Source organism: Pipra filicauda, unplaced genomic scaffold (genome assembly GCF_003945595.2).
Source record: "Pipra filicauda isolate LSUMZ 115617 unplaced genomic scaffold, ASM394559v2 scaffold1_size10287979_pilon, whole genome shotgun sequence".
Taxonomy (NCBI): domain Eukaryota; kingdom Metazoa; phylum Chordata; class Aves; order Passeriformes; family Pipridae; genus Pipra; species Pipra filicauda.
The window spans coordinates 8,577,025-8,598,510 of NW_024104310.1; the positions used below are offsets into that span (position 1 = coordinate 8,577,025).

The following is a 21,486-nucleotide window of genomic DNA, read 5'->3' on the forward strand; positions in this document are numbered from 1 at the left end:
AGCAGTGTTGGAAGTCTGGTTCAGTTATGTGTGTTCTGGCAGACACAGCTGGGGAAAACCTTTAGGTGTAGATGCAAAGTCCATTTTTGCTTTGTAAAGATGTATGCACACCCTTAACTTTAAAGGTATAAATTTTCCCCTTGACTTCCCTGGAACTATTCATGCATTAAACATATGCATGAGCCTTTCTAGAAATAGGGAATATAAATGAGGCTACCAAAATAGTTAACCAGAAATACTTTCTGTACAATGGAATAGAAAAATTTACAAGAGGTGTGCACATAGGAGCTCTTAGGAACAGATAAATGCAGGCCACTCAGATAAAGGACAAGGCATCGTTGCTTGTGTACCAGCGGGTGTTTCCAGCTACCTATAGAGCAGACTAGAGTGCAGTTTGCATTCGTTACATTAATTAAGCAATTTACTGGAATTTAGCATGTGGCAGGTTGGCAGGAGGCAAGTTTAACTTGGGTTGTGTGGCTGAGATCCTTTCATTGCGTTGACAGCCCCGAGTCCTGCCAACAGAGCAGCGCTCTCGGCAGTGCGTTCCTGTTGGTGGCTTCTGTGCTAAGTCCAACTTAAACAATTCCACTGGGGCCTGACAAAGGGAATGGATAAAAATGAACAAGGTCTGCATTACTTAAGCAGTCTTTTGTGGGCAAGATATCCAGAGCCTGGTCATAAGTAATGAGTTTTCATTCGAGGAGTAGCTTCTCTGGGTTAGTAAGAATTCTGTTAGTTATTAATCTCTAATTATCTTTTTTAATATTCACATGGGAAATGTTTCTATTTTTATTGTCTGTATCTGTTTCTTCACATTGTTTCAGGCCAGGTTTTTTTGACAGGTTTATTGTTTGGGTTATGCTGTAGTCATTAGGATTTAAATCTATAGGTTGTTCTGGAGTTACTATGGCCCATTTGGGAATGTCAGTTACACAAACTTCCAGCAAATAAGCAACATTGTGACTTGAGCTGGGGCTTGGAGATGAACATGAACCCAGCCTACAGCACTATCAAATCCATTTCTGGGGTGAAGGCCACTAGTTCTGGCAAAGATGCCCTGTATTCAAGCCTTTTAGACCAGTGTTTGCTAAACTATCTTAAAATAGACCTTTAAGCTTTGTTGTTTCGTGGCAGAAGTTTGGGCAAACTGCATTCTCACCTATATTCTGTGTTTCCCTTGATGCATTAAAAATGAGTACTTAAACAAGACCATCAACTGAAAATCTACAAAAAAGTAATTCCTTATTCAGGAGTACTTGAGGCCTTTGTTCAGTTGCACGGGATTGGGGGAGTTTGTTTCTTTGTATCAAGACTACACTCTGACCTCTCTTTTCTTCTGCATTCAAAACCTAATGTCACCCTGCCCAGGATTATCTGGATCTGCTTTTGAGTATCAAGACCAATGAACTGGTGAGAAGGAAAGCTGTGGGGAAACAAGGCAAATCCAAAATGAGATGAGGTTCCATTCTCTACTCCAGTCTCCACTTGTATTTATTCTGGTTTACAGCGGGCTTCTTTTGGCAAGGACAGATTCACTGCTTGAGCTTTGGCACAGCATTTCAGACAGGGAGGAGATCTGGGACAGGAGACCACAGAGTAAGAAAATGTACCTTGCATTCAGTTTTCATTGAACAAAAGGATTTCTCCATTCCCTTCGAATGTTCTCTTTCGTATCATGATGGCTTTGCAAGATGAAATACCTTCTGTCCTATCTGTGTGTTGCTGTCGTTCACAAGAGTCCTAGAGGCAGCTAAATGTATGGTTTAGTGTGTGGATGAATTAACATTTTAGTTTTAGTACATCCTACCCCATAATTATACTGAATTGGTTTTGGAGAGACTGAAAGCCTATCTGCTCCCCCAAAATAATGGGTTTGGCTTCAAATAAACGACAGGACAACAGTGACACTGAAATCCTCCAGAGCAGAGAGTAGCCAGGAGCAATTCTAAGTACTGGGAATTCAACAGGTTTTGATATTTGATGATTTCTTATCCTAACAGAAAGCATTTTCTTTTGTGTCCCCTTTATTTTCCTAGAAGCTAGACTTTGCTCTCAGAGAAAAGAGGTCGTAGGATCAAAAGATCTAGAAAATCAGCCTTGTTGTTCTGTGTCTGCATTTTTTCCATCTTCAGGCTCTAACTCAGCCCTGCTGTTTATGTAAAAGTGCAAATTCAGAAGGAATAGTTCAAAGTTTGACTTTTGGCTTTCAGAGGCTGCAGAATTCTGTTCTCTTTATATCCAGTGTGTTCATTTAAATATCTGTCTGCAGCCTCACCTGCAGTGTGTTCCAGTACTCCCTCCTGCTTCTCCCATTGTCTGTGATATCCTTGATCAATCCATGAGGGAAACAGCACTGTTGTGTTATGTGCAGCTCAAACTGGAGTACAGCTTCAGTCCAGAAAACAAACCCAGAGATTGTCCCTTCCTTGCCTTTGGCCTCTCAGATCTCCTGTGAGTAGGATACCACACACATTCTATGACTTACCAGAAGAGGAAGTATTGGGAAATTTTGTTTCCTAGAAGAGATAATAGAAGTGGCAATAAAACCCAAACCAACAGAGAAAGAAAAGCCTCTTTTGAAATCTTGACACTCTGTTATGCTGCTCTTACTCGTTAATATTTGGTTCATGGCCAGCACTGCCATGAGGGTTGGGTGAAGTGTCACCGAGACTGGTGGATGCAACCTCTGTCCTTCATTCTCAGCAGCAAAACCACTTGAGCTTCTTTACAAAACAGAAGTTGTTTTAACACAAAACACAGGCATGAGATCCCAGCAGAGCAGAGCCACGAGCAGAGCTACAAGATTGGATCAGTATGAGAGAAAGGGATTTCCTTGGTGGTTTCTGTGCTCTGTGACAGAGGTCAGGAGTCACTGCCACCACATTTAAGCACTGTGCTCTGGAGTGTGGCAGAGCCTGCTCTGCCCATGCCAGGAGGAATGCCAGCAGCAGCGCCTTGATCCAGGAGCTGAGCTGGACCTCCCAGCAGGTGCCTCCAGGTGAAAATCTCCTTTGGACTGTGCTGTGGTGGTCAGTCACTGGGGTGATTTACTGACACCAGTGTGAGCTGCTCTGCAACCAGCAAAAACCTGAGCATGTCAGAAATTCCCATTTCCACCACAGAGAAAGCTGATTTGCTACTGTAGCCCAGTGAAAATCAGGCACATTATGATTTCTCTTCTGAGTCCAGGGGCGTCTCACTGACTCCTCTGCCATGGTGGGAGATGGAACCTTTCCTGAGCATTTAGCAGCCAGTAGAGCCTCTGGGAGGCCGAGCAATGGATTATGGGCACCCTCTGGCAGGCACCAGGCAGCTGAGACCTGCCTGCCTCCAGCTAGCACTGACTGCTCCTTGTTCTAACCACACCTGCGGGAGCGAAGGAGGGAGTTCAGCCAGTTGTTAGGATGCTTATGGAATCCCACAGGACATTTCCACAAAATTGACAACTGTACTAGCAAGTACTTTTTTGTGTCTGCTCGAGGGACTGGGATGTTTAAGTTATTATCTGCAACAAGGACTTCAGGCTTAATATGCTCAGAGTGCTTGTGGAGGCCATATAATCAATGGGAAGGGTCACGTAGTGTCAGCCAGCAAGATTTGTTGTGAACAGGATTGCAGAATAATCATATTTGGAATGCCTCCACGGATTTTAAAGATGGTGAGCCCTTTCCTTTAACTGCACAGGCTATTCAAATTCCTGGCTCCACTGGCTTCTGTAACTTCATTGACTATGCAACTGGTCTATAGTATTTGCTTAGGGGATTCATAAATTTTATTAAAAGCATCATTTTTTTTCTGATGGGTGAAAATACAAGCACCTGTATAATTTCACAAAATGTGATTTTATTGTCAGAAAAGTGCCATTGATGCATATGGTAATCAAAGTGCAAGCAGTGGCAGGAGTATCACTGCAGAGCCACTAAATTAAGGCATTAAAATAACAGATGAGGGAAAGTTCAGCCATGACCTTGTAAGTGAATGCTTCTCATCATGGGCAAGGCTCCTCAACAGCCTGGGGGATGGAGTTGCCTCCCACCACCTTCCCACTTCCCAGAAGGGGATGAATGGTGCTCCATCTCAGCTGGAAGGAGCTGTGACAGAAGTGGCAATATGTGCTGTTCCACCAGGACGGGCTCAGAAGAGTTCAGAGGAGCAGAACAGCAGCTCTAGTGCTGTCTCCTCTCCGGCCTGGTTTTCTTCTTCACTGTGGCCATGGGCTGCTCCTTCAACCTCCAGACCCTTTTATAGTCTGTTGTTTCCAGCTAGGCCATTCCTCGCCACTAAGGGCATTTTTTTACAGGCTCTGGAGAGAAATGGAGCCTTTTGCCTGCCAACTTTTGATGACCATATGGCTTTCCTGTTTCCCATGTTTCAGCAAAGCCTTGAGGAGTTTCCTAAACAGCTTCCCCTCTTCTCTACCCCTTCGCCTCTCACTTCCCTCCTCACTCTGGGCAGCAGTTAACACCCAGCTGCTGGATGGTTTGGCTGCGTGAATTGACAGCCCTGCTGGATGATAAATTAACAAGCCCTTATTCATTATTCAGCTTTGCGACAGTTTTTATAAAATACTCCTCAGTTTTATACCCCAGAGCCTTTTCCCATTTGTGCTCTACCTTGGAGACTCTTTCCCATTCTGAACATGGAGTACAAGAAACCTCCATCACTCCAGGGGTGGTCTCAGGTGACCAAGACCAGCCGGGCTGTTTCTCCACTGCCCTGCATTTCACATCCAGCAGGGCTGTACATGGTCAGCCTTCAGAATGGAACCCGCTGAAGTCCAGTTAGGAAATGGCATCATATGTGCACTGCTACAGCCTGAATGTTCATTGGAGGGCACGACCCTGCCCATGAACCAAAGGTATCCTGCTTTTTGAGGAAGGCCAAGGCAAGCCCAGGAAGTGACACACCGCTGGAGTTTACCAGACTAACACCTCCCACTGTTGTGCAGCTGGAGTGGCACAGCTGCCACTGTGCAAAGCAACAAGAAGGTTCTCCTGACCTTAGTATGTTGGGGACAGGCCAGAGTAATTTATGTACCTAAAAATCCCATTTTATATCCCCTGGGAAGATGGTTGAGCATTTTTTTTTTTTTTTTTTTTTTTTTGTTTTGTTTTGGGGTTTTTTTTGTTCTGCTAATGTTGTTTACAGCAAGTTGTGGGTCTGTGGGACTAATCTTACCTGTGCCTTGTGAACTATGGTGTGCCATGTGGCGTCTTGTTTACTTACTCCTAAAGTTGATCAGAAAAACACCCTGGTAATGTTTTGCAAGAGTTGATAAAACTGCCTAAGATTTTACTGGGAGCCCATGGAGAAGTCGGGATGGAGACAGAACGGTCACTGATGGAGTTTGGGCAGAGGCTTTGAGATGCACTTCAGAGACAGCACTGCCACTGTAGCATTGTCTTCTGTCTGAGCAGTATGAGACTGTGCAGATAATTTCAGTCAAAAACCCTATTTACCCCTTCAAGGGAGATGGAGTCTGTTCCTTGACCTTTGCCAAGCCACCTTCAAGACCTTGACATCTCTCTGCCACTGCAGGAACCTCATGGCCTTGCCGGGCCTCTTTTTGTAGGAATGACCTAAAATCTTCTCCTTCCTATGCTCAAACCCCAAGATTTCTCCTCTTTCCTATCTCCCCCCCAGGGCTAGGAGGTCTTTAGCACAGGCCCAGTGAGATGTATGAGAAAGAAGCCTGGCAAATGGTTTAAATTAACAGCTATAGTGGTTGTGCCAACTCCTGCAGCAGGAGAGTGCCAAGATCCAGAATGTGGCTGCTCACCAGCATTTGGCAAGGCAGTGACATCTTGTCACCGCTATCCCTGAGCACTGAGGCCCACACAGGTACACCGACCAGTTGGCTGGGGCAGGATGCAAGGCAGGGTGGGAAAGGAGAGGGAAGACTGCCAAACTTCTCCCAGGGAAAGTCACAGCCATGATTCTTCAAAATCATCTGCTCCAATGTGACGTTACTCCTGACTGCAAACAGAATCGAGTCTCCAAAGCTGTTTACCAGTTACACTGATGTGGGTTCAATCTTCCCTACCTGGGTAGCCAAGTTTGCACTGGTAAATAAAGAGTGAGTACATAAACTTAGCAAAGGAGAAAACCATCCACTTTCAGTAAAGCTTGATCCTGCCACAGAAGACTGTGAGAGAGCTTTGGACCTAAGTGCTGACTGTTGGGAAGGTGCCTAAAGCTAGAGAGAAAAAAATCCCCAACATATAAAAAGGAAGTCTGTTTTTACATTTAATTCCTCCTGGGTCCAGAGAAGCAGGGGTTTATATTTTCATTATAAATAAGCTAGAAAGCATCTACATAGTGAAATCCATATTCCCAGTTGGGAAGAACCTGCAGGTCAACTATGGTCAACTTTCCCTTTGAAAGCACTACCATTACAAGTTAGCGAACAGTTCATGAGTCCTTTTGTTGTAGCCACATTACTCACAGCTCAGTGCCACTCTGCTGCCTTCTTTCACCCACAGGGATGCCCAGACCTTTGACTTCAGAGACTGCTGCAGGGCATCAGAGTTCTCCAGCCAGAAGATCATGAAGATACTTCGTACTGATGCTCCTTTCCCTGTCTGAAAATTTTTTCCACTGCCAAAGTCTTCCAAAACATTCCCTTTGAATGTTTCCCCTTTTCTAGGAAACACACAAGTCCTGTGCTACTGTGTAGTTGCTGGAAACATCACAACTGTCTGCAGCTTTTACACAGGTGAGAATTCACTGCAATTTCCTACACGAGTTGAAGTTTGGTGCTGTGGCACAGCTTTCTCCTGAGGTGGATGTTAAGTTTGGCAAAAGGCTGGCTGATTGCAAAGGGATGTTGCCCATTGACCCAGTATGGTAATTGCATATCAAAAATACATTTGAATAAAGAGGTTCAAGAGACATTTTATTAGAGCAGCCACAGAAAAGTTAAAAGTCATGTTCCTCTGCAGGACACAGTCCAAGCCTTCTATACAGCAGCCATCAAAGTGGTATTTTTTCTGCCTTTGCCCATAACTCTCCAGCAAAAATAAAACTGCAGGTATGTTTCCACAGGAGAACCTTTATCTTCTGCCATTTCCAAACTAAGTGGCTGGAATCAGTTATGTAAGAAAAAGGAAATTTGAATTTTATTTTGCAAGTACAAACTTAAACCAAGTGAACTGTTATTTGTATTTTATTTGCTCTATAAAAGCCTAGGCGTACAAAGAACTTTTTACTGGATATAAAACCCCACATTTTCTTTTCAGGTGTCCATAGAAACACTAGTTTAGCTGAAAATAAATATAAAACCTGCAAAATACCTTAATTTAGTTTTGCTAAGAATTATAAGAAGGATGGGGGTGAAGGGTGGACTAGTTCCTCTTCATTTCAAGCTTGTTGCTTTAATTCCATGTTGCATATGAAGCAACAAACAAAAACTCTATGGAATGTAAAAAGTTCCTATGCCTACAAAAGCCTTAACAATACCACACTGAGCTGAAGAACAACGGCACTGACATGAAAGGATTTTCATTTCTAAGAAATACCTGGCTGCATTGGAGTTTAGGAATACATGCATTCCATCCCCTTCTGCAGGGCTGATTTCCAGCAGCACAGACCTACTAACCCAAAATGAGCTTCCTCCCTGGGAGTCTGAGCTGCAGCAGCACAGGGCACTCCAGGTGAGACAGTGGGATGGAGACGGGGTGGTAACTTGGGTCTGGGTGAAAGAGGAGAATCTGCATTTAACAGCACAGACTAAGTATTATGCCACGTTTAAAATACCGTTCCCAGCTCACAGTGACAAACTGCATTCTCCGCTAACCACAATTTTTGTACAAAATTTTGAGAAAATTCTCCATTTAGAAAATGGTAAACTCCCTTTTTCATACTCGCAGTGCATTAAGGTACAAACAAAATTGCTGCTTCCCAGGTTCTTTATCACTGCATCTTTCTTAGACTTGTATCCTAAAGGTTCATCTTTCTTAGACTTGTATCCTAAAGGTTCATCTTTCTTAGACTTGTATCCTAAAGGTTCATTTTTCCAAATGGCATAATTTTGGCAGAGGTTGAGGTCAGCGCACTCCCAGATTGCATACTGCCTATCCCTCCTGTAGTATTACAGGGATATGTAGATGTTCAGCACCTTGAAATCCAGGCTTGTTATTCAGCTAAAACAAATGTGCAGAGCATGAACATTACAATTATCAGAAAATTAAAAAAATCTGTCTGCATTCAAAGCAAAAATAAAACCGGGAAATTTCGAAATTTCCTGAGGTGCTCTTTTTGATCAACTGGAACTTTGGCTTCCATTCAATTTAGGCATTTCTTCTGTAGTACAATGCAAAATACAAACTACATTGTGAATAATATAAAAGCATTTTTTCCAGACGGGAATGCCGGAACATATCTATTGGGTTTTTTTCTCAAGCATATTTTTTAGCAAGTATGATTTTCTGAAGCAGTTAATAATCAGTGGAGCTGTATTCTCCAATAGAAAGAGGGCTGCTTTTTTCCTAGTAGAAATTACATATTCCTATAATTTTCATATTTTAGAGTTCTGTAGTTCTACTTGAACCTTCCTGTTCTCTTTTAGAAAAAATTCAAGAAAGCCCTTTATAATAATTCCTCGTGGAAGTGCCTACTCATGGTAGACCATCTAACTCAGGTCCAGTCTAGGCTAAATTGTTGCTGTATATTTTTTCATGTATTTGTGTACTTATGCAAGTCTGAATTAAAATACATGTTTTGATGGAAGAGAAAGCACACATGAAACCACAATCTAAAAACTCATCAGCTCTGTGGAGATGTTGAAAAGGCAAAGTTCACTCGTGTCACAGTAAAGGAACAGACGGTGTGAAGAAGTGATCAGATGGAAGGTATGAAATGAAGGGGGGGAAAAAGGAAGTTTTCCTACAGAAAGAATAATTAAACTGAACTGATTGTGAACAGACACAGTGGAACCCAAGAGGGTAAATGAACTATACACAGCTGGGAATCCAGGCATACATTCAGCTTGAAAAAGCTGCCTCAGAAGTCGGGAAATTCAAAAGTAGGTGTCTCACAACAGAGTTTTTTAGGCACCTTCCCCAAAAAGATGGATACTCAAAAGAGCTAGATACTTCTTAACATGCATTTTTGTTAATAATCTGCTCAATCTAAACTATAAAACGTGCTGTGCAACATGACTGAACGAATATCGCTGTGAGAAATATTTCCCCCATGTTTGAGTAATTTGAATTTGTAAGCTAATGTAAGTTTTTGTATTAAATAGTGTTCTGTGTGCAATTTTCTTTCTTGTAAAGCACTTTGAAGCTTTCAAAGGGCACTCTAGGTTCATAAATAATATGGTATTCTTTGCCAGAACTGTAGGGCATTTCCCATAAATTCCGAATCTTCTTTGCCAGAATTGCAACATGTTGCATGCCAAATCCTGCACACAAATGTTCTACATGTGGCAAATACATATTGGTAAAGACCAGAGGCATGGCATTCCTGGATTTCTTAGAGAGAGTGGGGGCAGGGAAAGAAGTGGGAAGGAATAACAAGGGAGGGAAGAGAGAAAAAAATGTCTGTACATCATTTAAAAAAAAACCCCAAACAACAAAAACACCACACCCCCACCCCAAACAACCCATAACCAGCACTTATTTATTTTCAAAAGCTAAACTATTTGCTGCACGTAGCACAAGCTCACAGGTACCCAGAACTGGGTCTTTAGTTTACCTTCAGTTATGGAAATCAGGCCTCTTTTTCTGAGATGGGTGTAGATTTTTCAAACCCAGATGTTTGTAAAGGTCAGAACACCTGCAATCCCCGCTCCTCCCAGAACGTGCCAATGGAAACAGAGCGGCTGCAAACCTGGAGCAGCAGAGTCAGGACTGCCACCGCTTCACAGGCTGTGACCATGAATCCCCTTCTTCAGGCAAAGAGGTGAATACATTTCTTATGCCCACGGCTACAGGGAATAAACCAAGGCCAATGTCTATAAAGTGAACTCTCGCCTCTCCGCAGCCTCCCCCGTGGACCAAACCACGCTCCTACTGCTGGAGCTTGGAAGAGAAGGGGTGTAAAGCAGCAAGACCCAGAAATTCAATCAGTGCATTTGGCCACATATCACACAGGTTAGATTACTGAAGGGTACTCGGAGTTTAATGTGTCTTTGGTTAAGCATAAACAAAAGTGTCACTAAATTTTAAGCAAATGGTTACAAAAATTCTTCATCACTCAGCAACAACCAGCTAGTTTTAAAGGTACCAGAAACTACTTAGACCTAATCAGGCGTTAAGCACCAAGAGTTGCTAAAGGTTTACAAACTGAAGTTAAAACTGAACTCCACATTCTGCAACACTAAATGAACGTTTTACTACCTGGTTTCTTTTGAGGTGGCAAGAAATGACTGTAAAACCATTGCTGTTGCCAGAACTACATTGCTTAGAGAAAAATATCCTGTGGGTTACCATTTGTTGCCACAATTTACAAAGATACGGTCTATAGTCTGTATCAGTTTCATGTGGAAGTTTCAAAGGGAAAAAGCCTTCTGCAGAGTTTGCAGATTTCTGCATAAGTGTCTGTGTTGTTGCAAAGAGGACCAAGTGGTGCTGTCTCACAAGCTTTTCAAGAAAGCTGGCACATTTCTTCAGATTCATCTCCTGCAAGGTAAGACTCTCCCCTCCGTTGCTTCTGTCTATCCAATAAAAAGCTGATATACTGTCTAAAAGCAGAACACAGAGGGAGGGGTGAGCGCAAAACAGGTTTTCTAAAGAGTAGAGAGTGAGCAGTAACTGAGTGCTGCTATTGCAGTTCACAAGGAAAAGCCTTCCCAGGCACTGCTTTATCATTTCCTCTGTCCTTTGTGCCAGCCTGTTCTCCAGAATGGTAACCAGGCGGAGCATGTCGAAGTGGTAGTCTGTGTCAATGAACATGACTTCCACTTCCAGCCCTCCTCCCGACTTTGGAATGATGCAGCGGGCTATGAGGTGATAGAGCATTTCCGTTTTTCCTGTTCCTTCTGCACCGTGGAATTCAATGACGTCTCCTGTTCAAAAACAAGGCAGCACGTTGTCAGGTAAGAGCACTTATAGCCCAGGGTCACTTTTCAGTGTTTACTGAACCAATACTCGCTATTCCACAAATTGGAACATGCATTTTGGAAAGCTTGATATGCATTAAAAATGTTTAAATCCTGGTTAGCATCTACAAAGAGACATTTCAATTTTCAAGAAAGGCCTCTAAAGTCGAAAAAATCAACTGGGAACAAAGGTTGAAAACCTCTGCCAGTAACACCTAGGACACCAGTATCAGTGAAAGGTTGGCAACTGGATTTCATTGGTATCATCACAGGTCGATGAAAGCAGAGGAGGAAGATGTTATACAGAAGTGGCTAAGAAACCATCTACATTATGCACACACAATCAAGGAATAAATTAAAAAGGACAAGCAAAACATAACAAAATTGATATATCAGAGGTCCAAATCATGTTGGCACATCTATTTTTACAGCACAGCCTGTCCTTCAGCATTTCATGTCTTCTATAAGCTTGTTCAGTACCTGCATGTGTCACAAGATACCTGCAGGAATCTGTGACTGGTGAAGAGAACACCGGTAGGTTTATTTAGCACTTATATTCTTCTGTGCTGATCATAATATGAAACTGCTTTTTTTGACAAAGGGGACTCAGATTCCTTCAACTCCAGACAACACCTCTGTCTGAAGCAAAGGATCTCCGTTCATAAAAGGATTCAGCCCAATTGCCTCATCCATGTGGGTCAGTAAAATACATATCACATAAGTTTAAAATGTTAATTAAAAACAGCATTCCACTTCATTAGGAAACCAGTTCTTTTGTTGGATGTGAATGCAAGCTATTTTTAAGTCTTATCCAAAGTCTCCTGATGTCTTGAGCCAGAATCTAAAAAACGTTAATTTATTAGTCGCGTTTTATAAATTCTTAATTTTGGGAACTGGATTATTTATTTATGACATTTTGGATTTTAGGCAGAAGGATAAATACGTGCAGTAAGGAGAGTCACACAACTGTAATTGCAGGAAGGTGAGAGATTTCCATGGCCTTGGCAAGTGCAAATGGCATAACAGCTTTTCATACGGAGATGTGAGAGTAGAGAATTAATTGCAACTTTCCTTAAACGTGTTTGTGCCTGCCTGAGTTAACAGGGTTTTTCAAGTCACTGCTCAACTTCCAGAGGATGTCCTTGTTCACAAGTGTGTATAATGTCAAGATGCAGCTCAGGATGAGGGGTAGAGGGTGGTGGGGAAGAAACCAAGCTCTTACTTCATCCTTTGCAAGCATTAAAAGCAATTTACACCTGATGTGACAAGTCTGCCCATTTCCGTGGCACTCACACTGCCCGCCTCTCCATAATGGGATTCCTGCTGCTCCACGACTGCAATTCCATTTCTATGAATTTCTGATACTTCAAAATTTATTAAAAAGCTTGACTGCCTCCCAAACATTTACTTAGCTGTTTCAAATGGCTCACCCACTTTTGAGATGAAAGACCACTACACTTGCTGAGACACAAATCTTCATTTTCTCTTCCTGTCCAGGGGTCAAATGTCCAACTCTGGCACTTGCAGCCAGTGGCTGCTCTGCTGTCACAGAGCCTGTGCCAGCGACCTAACCACGCCCTGGTAGGGTGAGACAGCAGCTTGGAAGAACTCCTCCTAAATGTCCTGGTAGGTCATTCCCTCATATTTCATCTATTGAAATATTTTAGAGCAATTGCAAAAGGCACCTCTTGTTTAGGTACAAAGTGTATCTTCTGTCTGCCACTGGCTTTGTGCCACCCTGACTGGCATTTCTGAATCCACACCAGTAAGTGAATGGGGCCAACATGCAATACAGGTGCCTCACCTGCCTTTACAGCAAAATATGACCTATTTGATTCAAAAAGTTATTCTGGGAAATAGAAGATCCATTTGAAGATGCTCTAACAGGATGTCTGTGTGCTACAGAATAACACTGGATGAGATTTTGTTATTGGCAGAACTACTAAACTTAAGTAAAAACTCTAAAAATTGAATGATAAAAATCAGTCTCAGAAGTTTTTGTGGTGGTGGTTTATAAATGTTGACAGCAAGACAGCCAAGCACCCCTCAAAGTTTGTTCAACATTGCTGAAAAAGATACACAGCTGCACTGTAGTTTGACCAAGACACTGGAGTCACTTTGAAAAGAGTAACAGCTTGGACTGCAAGAAAACCTCAAGAGGGCTGGGGATTTCTGTGCCTTCCTGATTATCCCAGAGGTTGCCCACAAGAAGAACGGGTGCCAAACAGAAGCCATTTATAGCAACATCTATAAATGTAGGGTTTCATTGAATTAGCAACCAGGCTGTTAGAGTAAGATAAGAGGGGAAATTCATTCCTCTGGATCAGAGAGGACAAACCATGACACAGCAGAGGAGGAAGTGAGGCCAGCAATGTTTTCAAGAAGCCTTTGACACCCTCACAATAGGTCACAGAAGAAACGGAGTGATCAATGCTAGCATGAGCCATTAATGTCAAAATAACTTTGAAAGGAGGATTAGTAAAAAGACACTGTCACAGGATGAGAACAGGCTGAGAGGGAGAGTAGGAACAGACACTTTAAACATGGAAGAAGGTTAATGGGAATTTTTTCTATTAGAACAGGTGTTGGCAGACGTTAAACATATCAGTAGATGAACGTTCCATTAGCTTGGCAAAACATGTAGAAGACAAACTAATTGGGTTAATAAAGACTTAAGTTTGCGAAGACTTAACAGATGGAGCTGGATAAGCAGAGTGATTTCATATGAAATTCATCAGTGATGAATTCAAGAAGTAGATTTTAAGGAGTCACCCAACACATTGCTTGGCTCATGGTAGCTTGAACTGGCCCATGATGGGCAGACTAAAGAGAACAACAGTCCACTGCTATGAACCAGCGTGCAGGGTAAGCTAAATGATGCTGCATAAATGTAAATATTTACACAACACTAATATATTTTTAAGTGAAACTTTGCGCTCAGTCCCGGTCATCAATTCAGTGTTATCTTTTGAATGAGAGGAGCCTTGTTTCTGTCTGTTTAGCCAGCAAATGCTGGCTAAACTGTTTTCTGACACCGCAGCTCCACACCGGCTGTTGGAATACTCAGCAATAACTCTGTGCATTTCACATCATCCGATACCTTGAAGTTACTGGGCTGGTGATTTACAACAGTGTGCAGAAGCTGTCGCTAATATTTATACCATTTATAAGTGAAGTAGAAGGGCCCAATATTTATTCCAAGTTAATGTTGGGTGTCATGCTATTGCTGAACATCAGAGCTTTACACTGACACCCACACCTTCATGCCACAGGCACAGGGGAAATATGACTGGCAATAGGGGAAGATTATTTAAAGCTTGTGTCACTTTTGCTCCATTCCAGAAGAGCTTAAATGGTATGTAATTAATGTGCTTATGTGTTCTTAAATATGCAAGTCCATCATAATTAGAAGCAGTAGCTATATTACCTGTCCCTATTTTATAGTACTCTGACGTGCACGTAAGGAACACTTAACTACAACGTAACATTTGGTAGTTTATTGAAATTTCATGTATGTGTTTGTTTTAAATACCATCAAGAAAAATAAAATTTAGGTCCTTGCATTACTTTAATCACAGCATTTTAGATTAAGAGCTGTTCAGTACAGACTTTGTGGGCAATCTATCACAGCATTCCACAGTGACCCACTAAAAGTCAACTTCATGACAAATGGAGAGGAAGGTCTTCAGCGGGGATTTAGGACTGAATAATGAGAACACACATCAAAACAACACATGGGCTCACATGAATACCGTGGTATTAAAAGACAAAGCAAAAACTTAATAGAAGGTGAAGTCAATTTTTGTATATACAGCTAAAGATCTGTGCTAATATGTTAGGCAGCTTCATTGATGTCAGCCAAAAAGCATGGCAAATTATGGGTAATAATTGATGCCATTTGTTCAGTGCAGAAGAAAAATACAAGTGCTTCAAAAGCTCAATAACTCTGTTGGCACAGAGAAACCAGTGATGAATTTTATAAGGTTTCCAGCCATCTTAGAACTGAGGTTCTGGAACAGTCTTTGGACAGACATGAACAACCTACTTAACTTTAAGAGCAAAGCAAATAATTTGACACGAAATTATGTAATGCTGTGGACTTCGGGCAATTACTAACCCTCAAGAAGGCTTCCTAAAGTCTGTTCAACCAGAACATGGCCAGTTTAGTCTCAAACATCTGTTTCTCATGTGTAAAGTTAACTAGAAAAAATCTCAGACTAAAATATCAGCATTTTCTATTAGTGTATTTTTTTAAAACATAAAGATCTCGTCTTTTAAAATAATTAAGAATTTGAGAGCCTTGTGAAACATATACCAATTTCCTTACTGTTTCTTAATTCTTCCTGTGGATAACAAAGAGCTTCAGAATTGAGAGTATTTAAATATTCTTCTGTGCTCCACTTGCACTGGCTTACCAGTACTTCTCTGCCCTTTATCCTTGTTATGTCACATTTGAAACTTTTGGGGCAGGAATCATATACTGCTAAACCCCATAGGTATTCTCAAGTGCAGCAAAACAACACAGGGATAGTCTCACAGTGACTGTGTTTGTAGACTAAGCATCATCTCTCCTCCAATTATGCTGATTCTTTTAATTGCTTTTTCTGCTATTTCTTCTGAACCTTCTACATTTACAGGAATTCAAATTGCAGACAAGTGTGCTGATAACCACTGCAGCCACACACTTGCCATATGAAATCCACTCACTCATACATTCATTCCACAACAGTAGTACCTCACCCACAAGATCCTTGCATTTTGCCATTCATGTGCCTTTTTTCCTACATATTTCTAATTTTGTGTTATCGGAGTTGTCTCTTCCATTAGGAAATTCAAGAAATTTAACACAATCTGGAAAACCAATCTGACTTCCTGAATAGTGTGTTAATTTCTATTTAGCTCATAAAAACATCCAATTTTGACCTTAAAACTTCTTCCTAGAAGAATCTCCCTTAAACTTGTAGTACTGGTGTCTTTGGGGGGTTGCTTGATTTCTCCAGTTTGAAATTCTCCATGAGCCATGTTGATCCCAAACATTGCCCGTGAACTCATTCAGCTGATTAGTGCCTATGTCCACAATGGAATTGTTTCAAAAGTTCCAGCTAAGTATAATTAGGATTTTTCAGGCCACAACTGAATGGCTTGATGACTTGGCTTTACTGAAAAGTACTGTTTGCTCATGCCCCTTATCCTAAATTTTCCAGACCACTCTATATCACTGAACTCTTTGTTATTTACTGAACCTCATGTTCTTTGCAAATTTCTGCAGTTCTGACTTTGTGGTGGTTGTTTAGACCACTGACTAAAAAAAACTAAGAGGTTTAATGACAGACTCTACAACAAAATGGTGTAAAACTACTAAAAACTGACCAATGTGCTTCGTACTTACTCACCTACACCTCTGTTTTGATATGCATGAAGCAGATTTTAAAGTCCACTTAATAATGTTTGGAATGGTGACTTTGCATCATTCCATTTTATCTAGTTTGCATAGAAATACATCAACAATTAAAATTTTGATCCAGGGTAAAATCATCTACTTGTAAGATTATGTCTGCCACATTGCTCTGAGAACACTTTTACACGGACATTTTTCCATAAATGGGATAAAGACACATTTTTACCATGAACAGGAGATCCTTCCTCAGCAAACAGATAAGGTTCCAGATTCTTCAGAGAGCTTCTGCCCTCGAGTCGCGCCAGCAGCTTTTAAAGACAAGACAGAGAGACACGCTGTTAACTCAAAATAATGGACCTAAGGAACAAATCTGACAGTTTTCCATGACAGCCCTATATCAAAAGATTAGCCTGATTTTAAAAATGTTTTCAAAAATACACATGGAAACATATAAGCTGGACTACAGGCGGTTCCATCCTCACAAACAATGAGCACACGGATTCAATGGCAATGAGGAGTGGATATATTAGGGGAAATAAAAGCTTAAAAAGAAAAGCTGCACAGGCAGATTAGCAAGAAGGACTGCCTCTGGTACACAGCAGTGCTGCCACTGGGAAGAACAAAGGGAAAGATGATCATTTGTAACAACCACCACCTTCACAAAAACCTACTGGTTGAGAGGTGAAACCTTACCCATCATCAGTCTCCTGAGTCAGTCCCTTTGAGCATTTTTAAGTAAAACCATGTGCATTTCACCTGAAAAGTTACACAGGACTCCTCTGGGCTACAATCCTATTATATCATAGTTACTTGTTCAAACAGAGTATGGATTAAGAATGATCAAAAGTAATTAGTCACCAGTGGCCCTGCAAGAACCTTTCTAAAGCAAGCTTGAATTTGTAAAGCATGTTCTCCAAAGCCCCTTGTAAACCAAGACCATTGTAAAACAAATTAGTTCAAAGTTCATGGACAGTTTCTTAAATGGAGAGGTATTTGCATAGCAAGTAGACAGGTATTCACATAACCTGTGTTATTAGTAATTCTGGCACACTGCATAAACCAAGAACTAAGATTTCCCCCAGTACCAGAGCTGTTATTCCCTACATGTATTCCCTATACATGAGAAAGGACATTATTGGGATACTCAGTGTCACCAGAGCACATACCCTGGTGCCAAATACTTCATTCTCCAACACACCCAGCTGTCATTTAACGATCTGAACAAAACAAATCCTGTTCAGCTTTATCCCATCCTCCTCAAGACCAAACCAGCAGTAAGCACACACCTTTAAACACCTGCTGCCTTCTCTTGCTTTCCTCTATGCCACATCCACAAGCAACACTTGCTCTGAATTGTCTTAACAGTTTTTTAAAGAGTTGTGTTTGCCTTTCATAGTAGAATAAAACTCCATTAAATGGCCCTGAATTTACTTCAAGTGGTCACGATGGGAATGTGTGACGTTATTTTCATTGACATTCTAAAGGTCCCTTCCATTAACAAAATGTCAGCATGTTTGCCTTGGCCCACTCACACCTCTCCAGGAGAGTTTTCTGACTCGTCCACTGAAGGGCCAGAAAAACACCTGAATTGACCTTGCTCTGGATCTGTGGATCCTCCCATTACATTTCACATATTTGTGCAGCACAGAAAACACTCACATGGTGAGCTCTGGAGTATTTTGGGAACCAGTAGGGTTCTGTGACCCAGACAAAGGAAAAATCCAAATGGACATATGTACACAAGAATACAGGAATGTATCTTGGGACACATAAACCAGATCTCAACTACCAGGAAAGACCCTATGTGTGCAGCTCTTCTGTGCAAGCAGCTGCCAGTGCCTGGCCCTGGCCCCTGGCTAGAAGGGCTGGGAATTCACCCCCTCATCCAGCAGTGAGAGTGGAGAGAAAGAGGAAAACCACCACAGGCTGCTGCTTGCTGATGCTCTTCGCTTCTTAGCAGAGGAAGCACCTCTCCAGCACTCTGGGATAACAAGGGGCTGGATCACGGGCACTGCTCAGTCCAGGAGTCACAACCATCGCTGGGCTAAACACGTTTCTGCAGCCTCCTGCTCCTAAATTTATTTCTACGTTAACAAATACATCCTCTGCAGTTTATTTCTTCTGAAACAATGAGCCCATGTCTCCTCTTAGACTGTCACCCCTTTAAGCTTACTGCCAGAGCTTTGGAAACACATGGTAGATTGATGGGCATCATTTAAATATGAATCTGCAGTTATTTAAATGACAAGTTTATATATTAATTTTAAATAACTACAGGTGCTTACTCTGAGCACTGCTCATGTAGGTAATTTATGGTAATTTGCTGATGATAGTGCACCTGTGTTTTTATCAAACTTGTATTTACTTCCGAGATCTGAAGCAGAATCTCCAAAGGCACTTGCCTCATTAATGTCGTGCTGGGAGCAATGGGGTTCCTGGCAGAAAGAGGAACAATTTTCCTTCAACTCTCACAAAGGTTTGTCCACACCAGAGCAGAAGTGTCAGAGGCGAAGCTGAGATGAGGCACCAGACAGGCAATCCCCTCACCTTTGCCCGCATTCCAGGCAGGGACAGCACGGGGCTTTCCAAATCGGCAAAAGCCACCCTGGCTCTGTTCCAGGGCAGCATTTCCATTCTGCCTCCCCACATATTCACGTGTAAAACGACGAGGAGGAGAAATCTACAGGATTTAAAGGTTAATCTGGAGGGTGAACATCAGGTGTCCCAGGCTTTGCCACAGACACTGTACAGCACACAGCACTGCAGAAGAGAGTTTTGAGTTGGAAGAGCTTGGGAGAAAAACCCCAAGACAATATCAATTACGTATTAGAGATTTCAGATTCCATAATCTAACTGTAGATGCTCATTTATTCTTTCATAAGCCTCTTTTCATCTTCTTTTACACAAAACACCACCTTTTAGCAACCTGCTAGTGGTAGGTCTTCACTCTTAGGTGTTCCTCAAATGTAATTATGCCAGGAAGAAACTGCACATCTGTGCAGTCACGTGTAGAAAACAAGTTATACAGAAGAGTCAGACAGCAGGTAGGTTAAATTTCATTAATGACAAGGCTGATGGGACTCAAATATTTCAACTATGCCTTTTATAATTTATCAAATTTTTAATAAACAAATACGCATATGGACAGTCCCACTGACTAATACATGATGTGCTTATACTTTATTGGTTTCAACAGAGCTATGCATAAATGGAAGAACACATGTAGGTCTTGTCAGGAATGAGAGATTACTTCATTAAAATGTTAAAGAAATTCAAATCAAATACTCCAGCTCTGTTAGAGGCTGTGAGCTAACCTACAGGCTGTTTACACATACAAACCTATCTTGAGTATGAGACAAAACTTAATTTTCAACCACTATAACCGCTCTGACTGAGCTTTTGTAAACTTTGGGCATGAAGACATATGCAAGCAATTTATCATTAATTTTACTGTGATACACCAAAGGTGTTTTGTGAGAAGTTCTAATTTGTTGTATTAATTATATTGAATAATAAGAGTACAAGACTGTTGTTCCAGGGTAACCTGATCTTATATGCAGGAGGCTATTTGAGGAAGTATTGTTTTAAATTAAGTGTTTTCTGTTTCAAGGGCTTTTACCATTTTTTTTCTGGACCATGTATTCATACATTAACCATTCTTAACCCATCGGTTATCAATTCCTCCCTCAGTCCAGGCTGGCTATCCATCCATCGCAGCCAGTTGATGCCATGTGCATTCCCTGCTGGCACCACTCCATGGACAAATAAATGCATTCACCCCCTTGGACACAGCACAACTCATGTCCTTTATTCATGTCCATTTGCTGATAGTGGGCATCTGATACTATTTTTTTTTTAAGTGTCAAAAGGGCTTAAGAGTCACTGAAAAAACATGGAGCTTTATCAAGAAATAAATATTACCACATATTTCTACGTTTCTATATGAACCATTCGATGTATTCTGATAGTTACACACAAATCTCCAAGCAATTAAGTTGATGATTGCAAGTGGAAGTTTCTAACAAATACGCCACTCAGCAGAGAAAAAAAAACCAAACCAAACCAAAAACAAAGGCAACAAACCCCCAAACTCAACCCCTTTTTCTCCTAAGAGCAGGAAAGCAATTCCACCTTCCGTACTCTTTACTTACAGAATCATAGAATCGTTAAAGCTAAAAGAGACCTTTAAGATCACCAACTCCAAACGTTTAAACCAAACCTTCCTCAAAGCCCTTCTTCCTTAGGCACCCACTTCAACTCTTGGGATGGGAGAGCGAAGGGAACATTTACAAAGAATTCCCGAGACACCCGCCCCGCCTGCCCCGGCGCCCACCCGCATCCCCACACACAGGCAGGGCAGGGACGCCCGGGACCCTGATCCCGCCTGGAGCCGCTGCCACCCACGGAAACCCTCCAGGGAGCCCTCCAGGCGGCCGAACCCTCCCCCCGCTCCTTCCCGCACACCCCGGCCCTTCGGGAGGCTCCGCGGGCGCTCTCCCAAGGGCGCTCTGGGGAGCGCCCGGCGCTTCCCCCTCCCCCGGCTGCGGCCTCGCCCGGCCCTCCCCGCCCGGGCCCCGCGGCTGAGGGGGGCCGGGGCGGGGGCGAGGGCAGCGCCTCACCTGCGTGCCCGACTCCGCCCTGCGGGGCGCGTCACCCATGGCGGGCCCAGGGGCCGCCGATCCCGATCCCGGTCCCGATCCCACCGCCCCGCAGCGCCCCCGCCCGGCCGCCCCGTCTGCGCCTGCGCGGCTCGGCCCCCCGGGAGCGCGGGGTGGAGCCCCCGGTCTGAGGAGTCGCGGGTTCGAGTCCCGCCTCGGGCTCCACTGGCGGCCATCCGCCCGCCCATCCTACGTGGCTTGAGATTCCTTGGCTACTGCAGGGAGAACCACAGAATCAATGTGTGAATAGACCTCTGATACCACCGAGGCCAACCTATGACTGAACAACACCATGTCAACTAGACCATGTGGCACTCAGTGCCACGTCCAGTCTGTCCTTAAACACCTCCAGGGATGGCGACCCCACCACCTCCCTGGGTAGCCCA

General features: G+C 42.6%; 1 protein-coding gene and 1 long non-coding RNA gene across 3 annotated transcripts; one reads left to right on the forward strand and one right to left on the reverse strand.

Moving 5' to 3' along the window:
- Positions 1-447: 447 nt before the first annotated feature.
- LOC120323158 lies at positions 448-9,261 on the forward strand. Its single transcript, XR_005563350.1, has 2 exons — positions 448-7,947; positions 7,978-9,261. It is a non-coding gene; the product is annotated as an uncharacterized LOC120323158 (long non-coding RNA).
- On the reverse strand, positions 6,882-21,137 carry XRCC2 (X-ray repair cross complementing 2). 2 transcript variants are annotated; one of them, XM_027727812.2, is made up of 3 exons: positions 21,062-21,137; positions 16,669-16,750; positions 6,882-11,011 (listed from the first exon to the last, which is right to left on the reverse strand). In XM_027727812.2, the coding sequence occupies exons 1-3, from the start codon at positions 21,098-21,100 to the stop codon at positions 10,296-10,298; spliced, it is 837 nt and encodes a 278-aa protein (XP_027583613.1). In that variant the 5' UTR covers positions 21,101-21,137; the 3' UTR covers positions 6,882-10,295. The 2 variants fall into 2 exon arrangements, with proteins under 2 accessions (XP_027583613.1, XP_039236701.1); XM_039380767.1 differs by lacking the exon at positions 21,062-21,137 and adding an exon at positions 18,990-20,764.
- Positions 21,138-21,486: the final 349 nt, after the last annotated feature.

Excerpts from the sequence above, each read along its gene's own strand:
- XRCC2 (XM_039380767.1), bottom strand. The coding sequence starts at position 19,091 with ATGTGGGGAGGCAGAATGGAAATGCTGCCCTGGAACAGAGCCAGGGTG. Across the intron at positions 16,751-18,989 it reads TGCCTGGAATGCGGGCAAAG|CTGCTGGCGCGACTCGAGGG; the intron begins GTGAGGGGATTG and ends TGTCTTTAAAAG. Across the intron at positions 11,012-16,668 it reads GGAAGGATCTCCTGTTCATG|GAGACGTCATTGAATTCCAC; the intron begins GTAAAAATGTGT and ends GTTTTTGAACAG.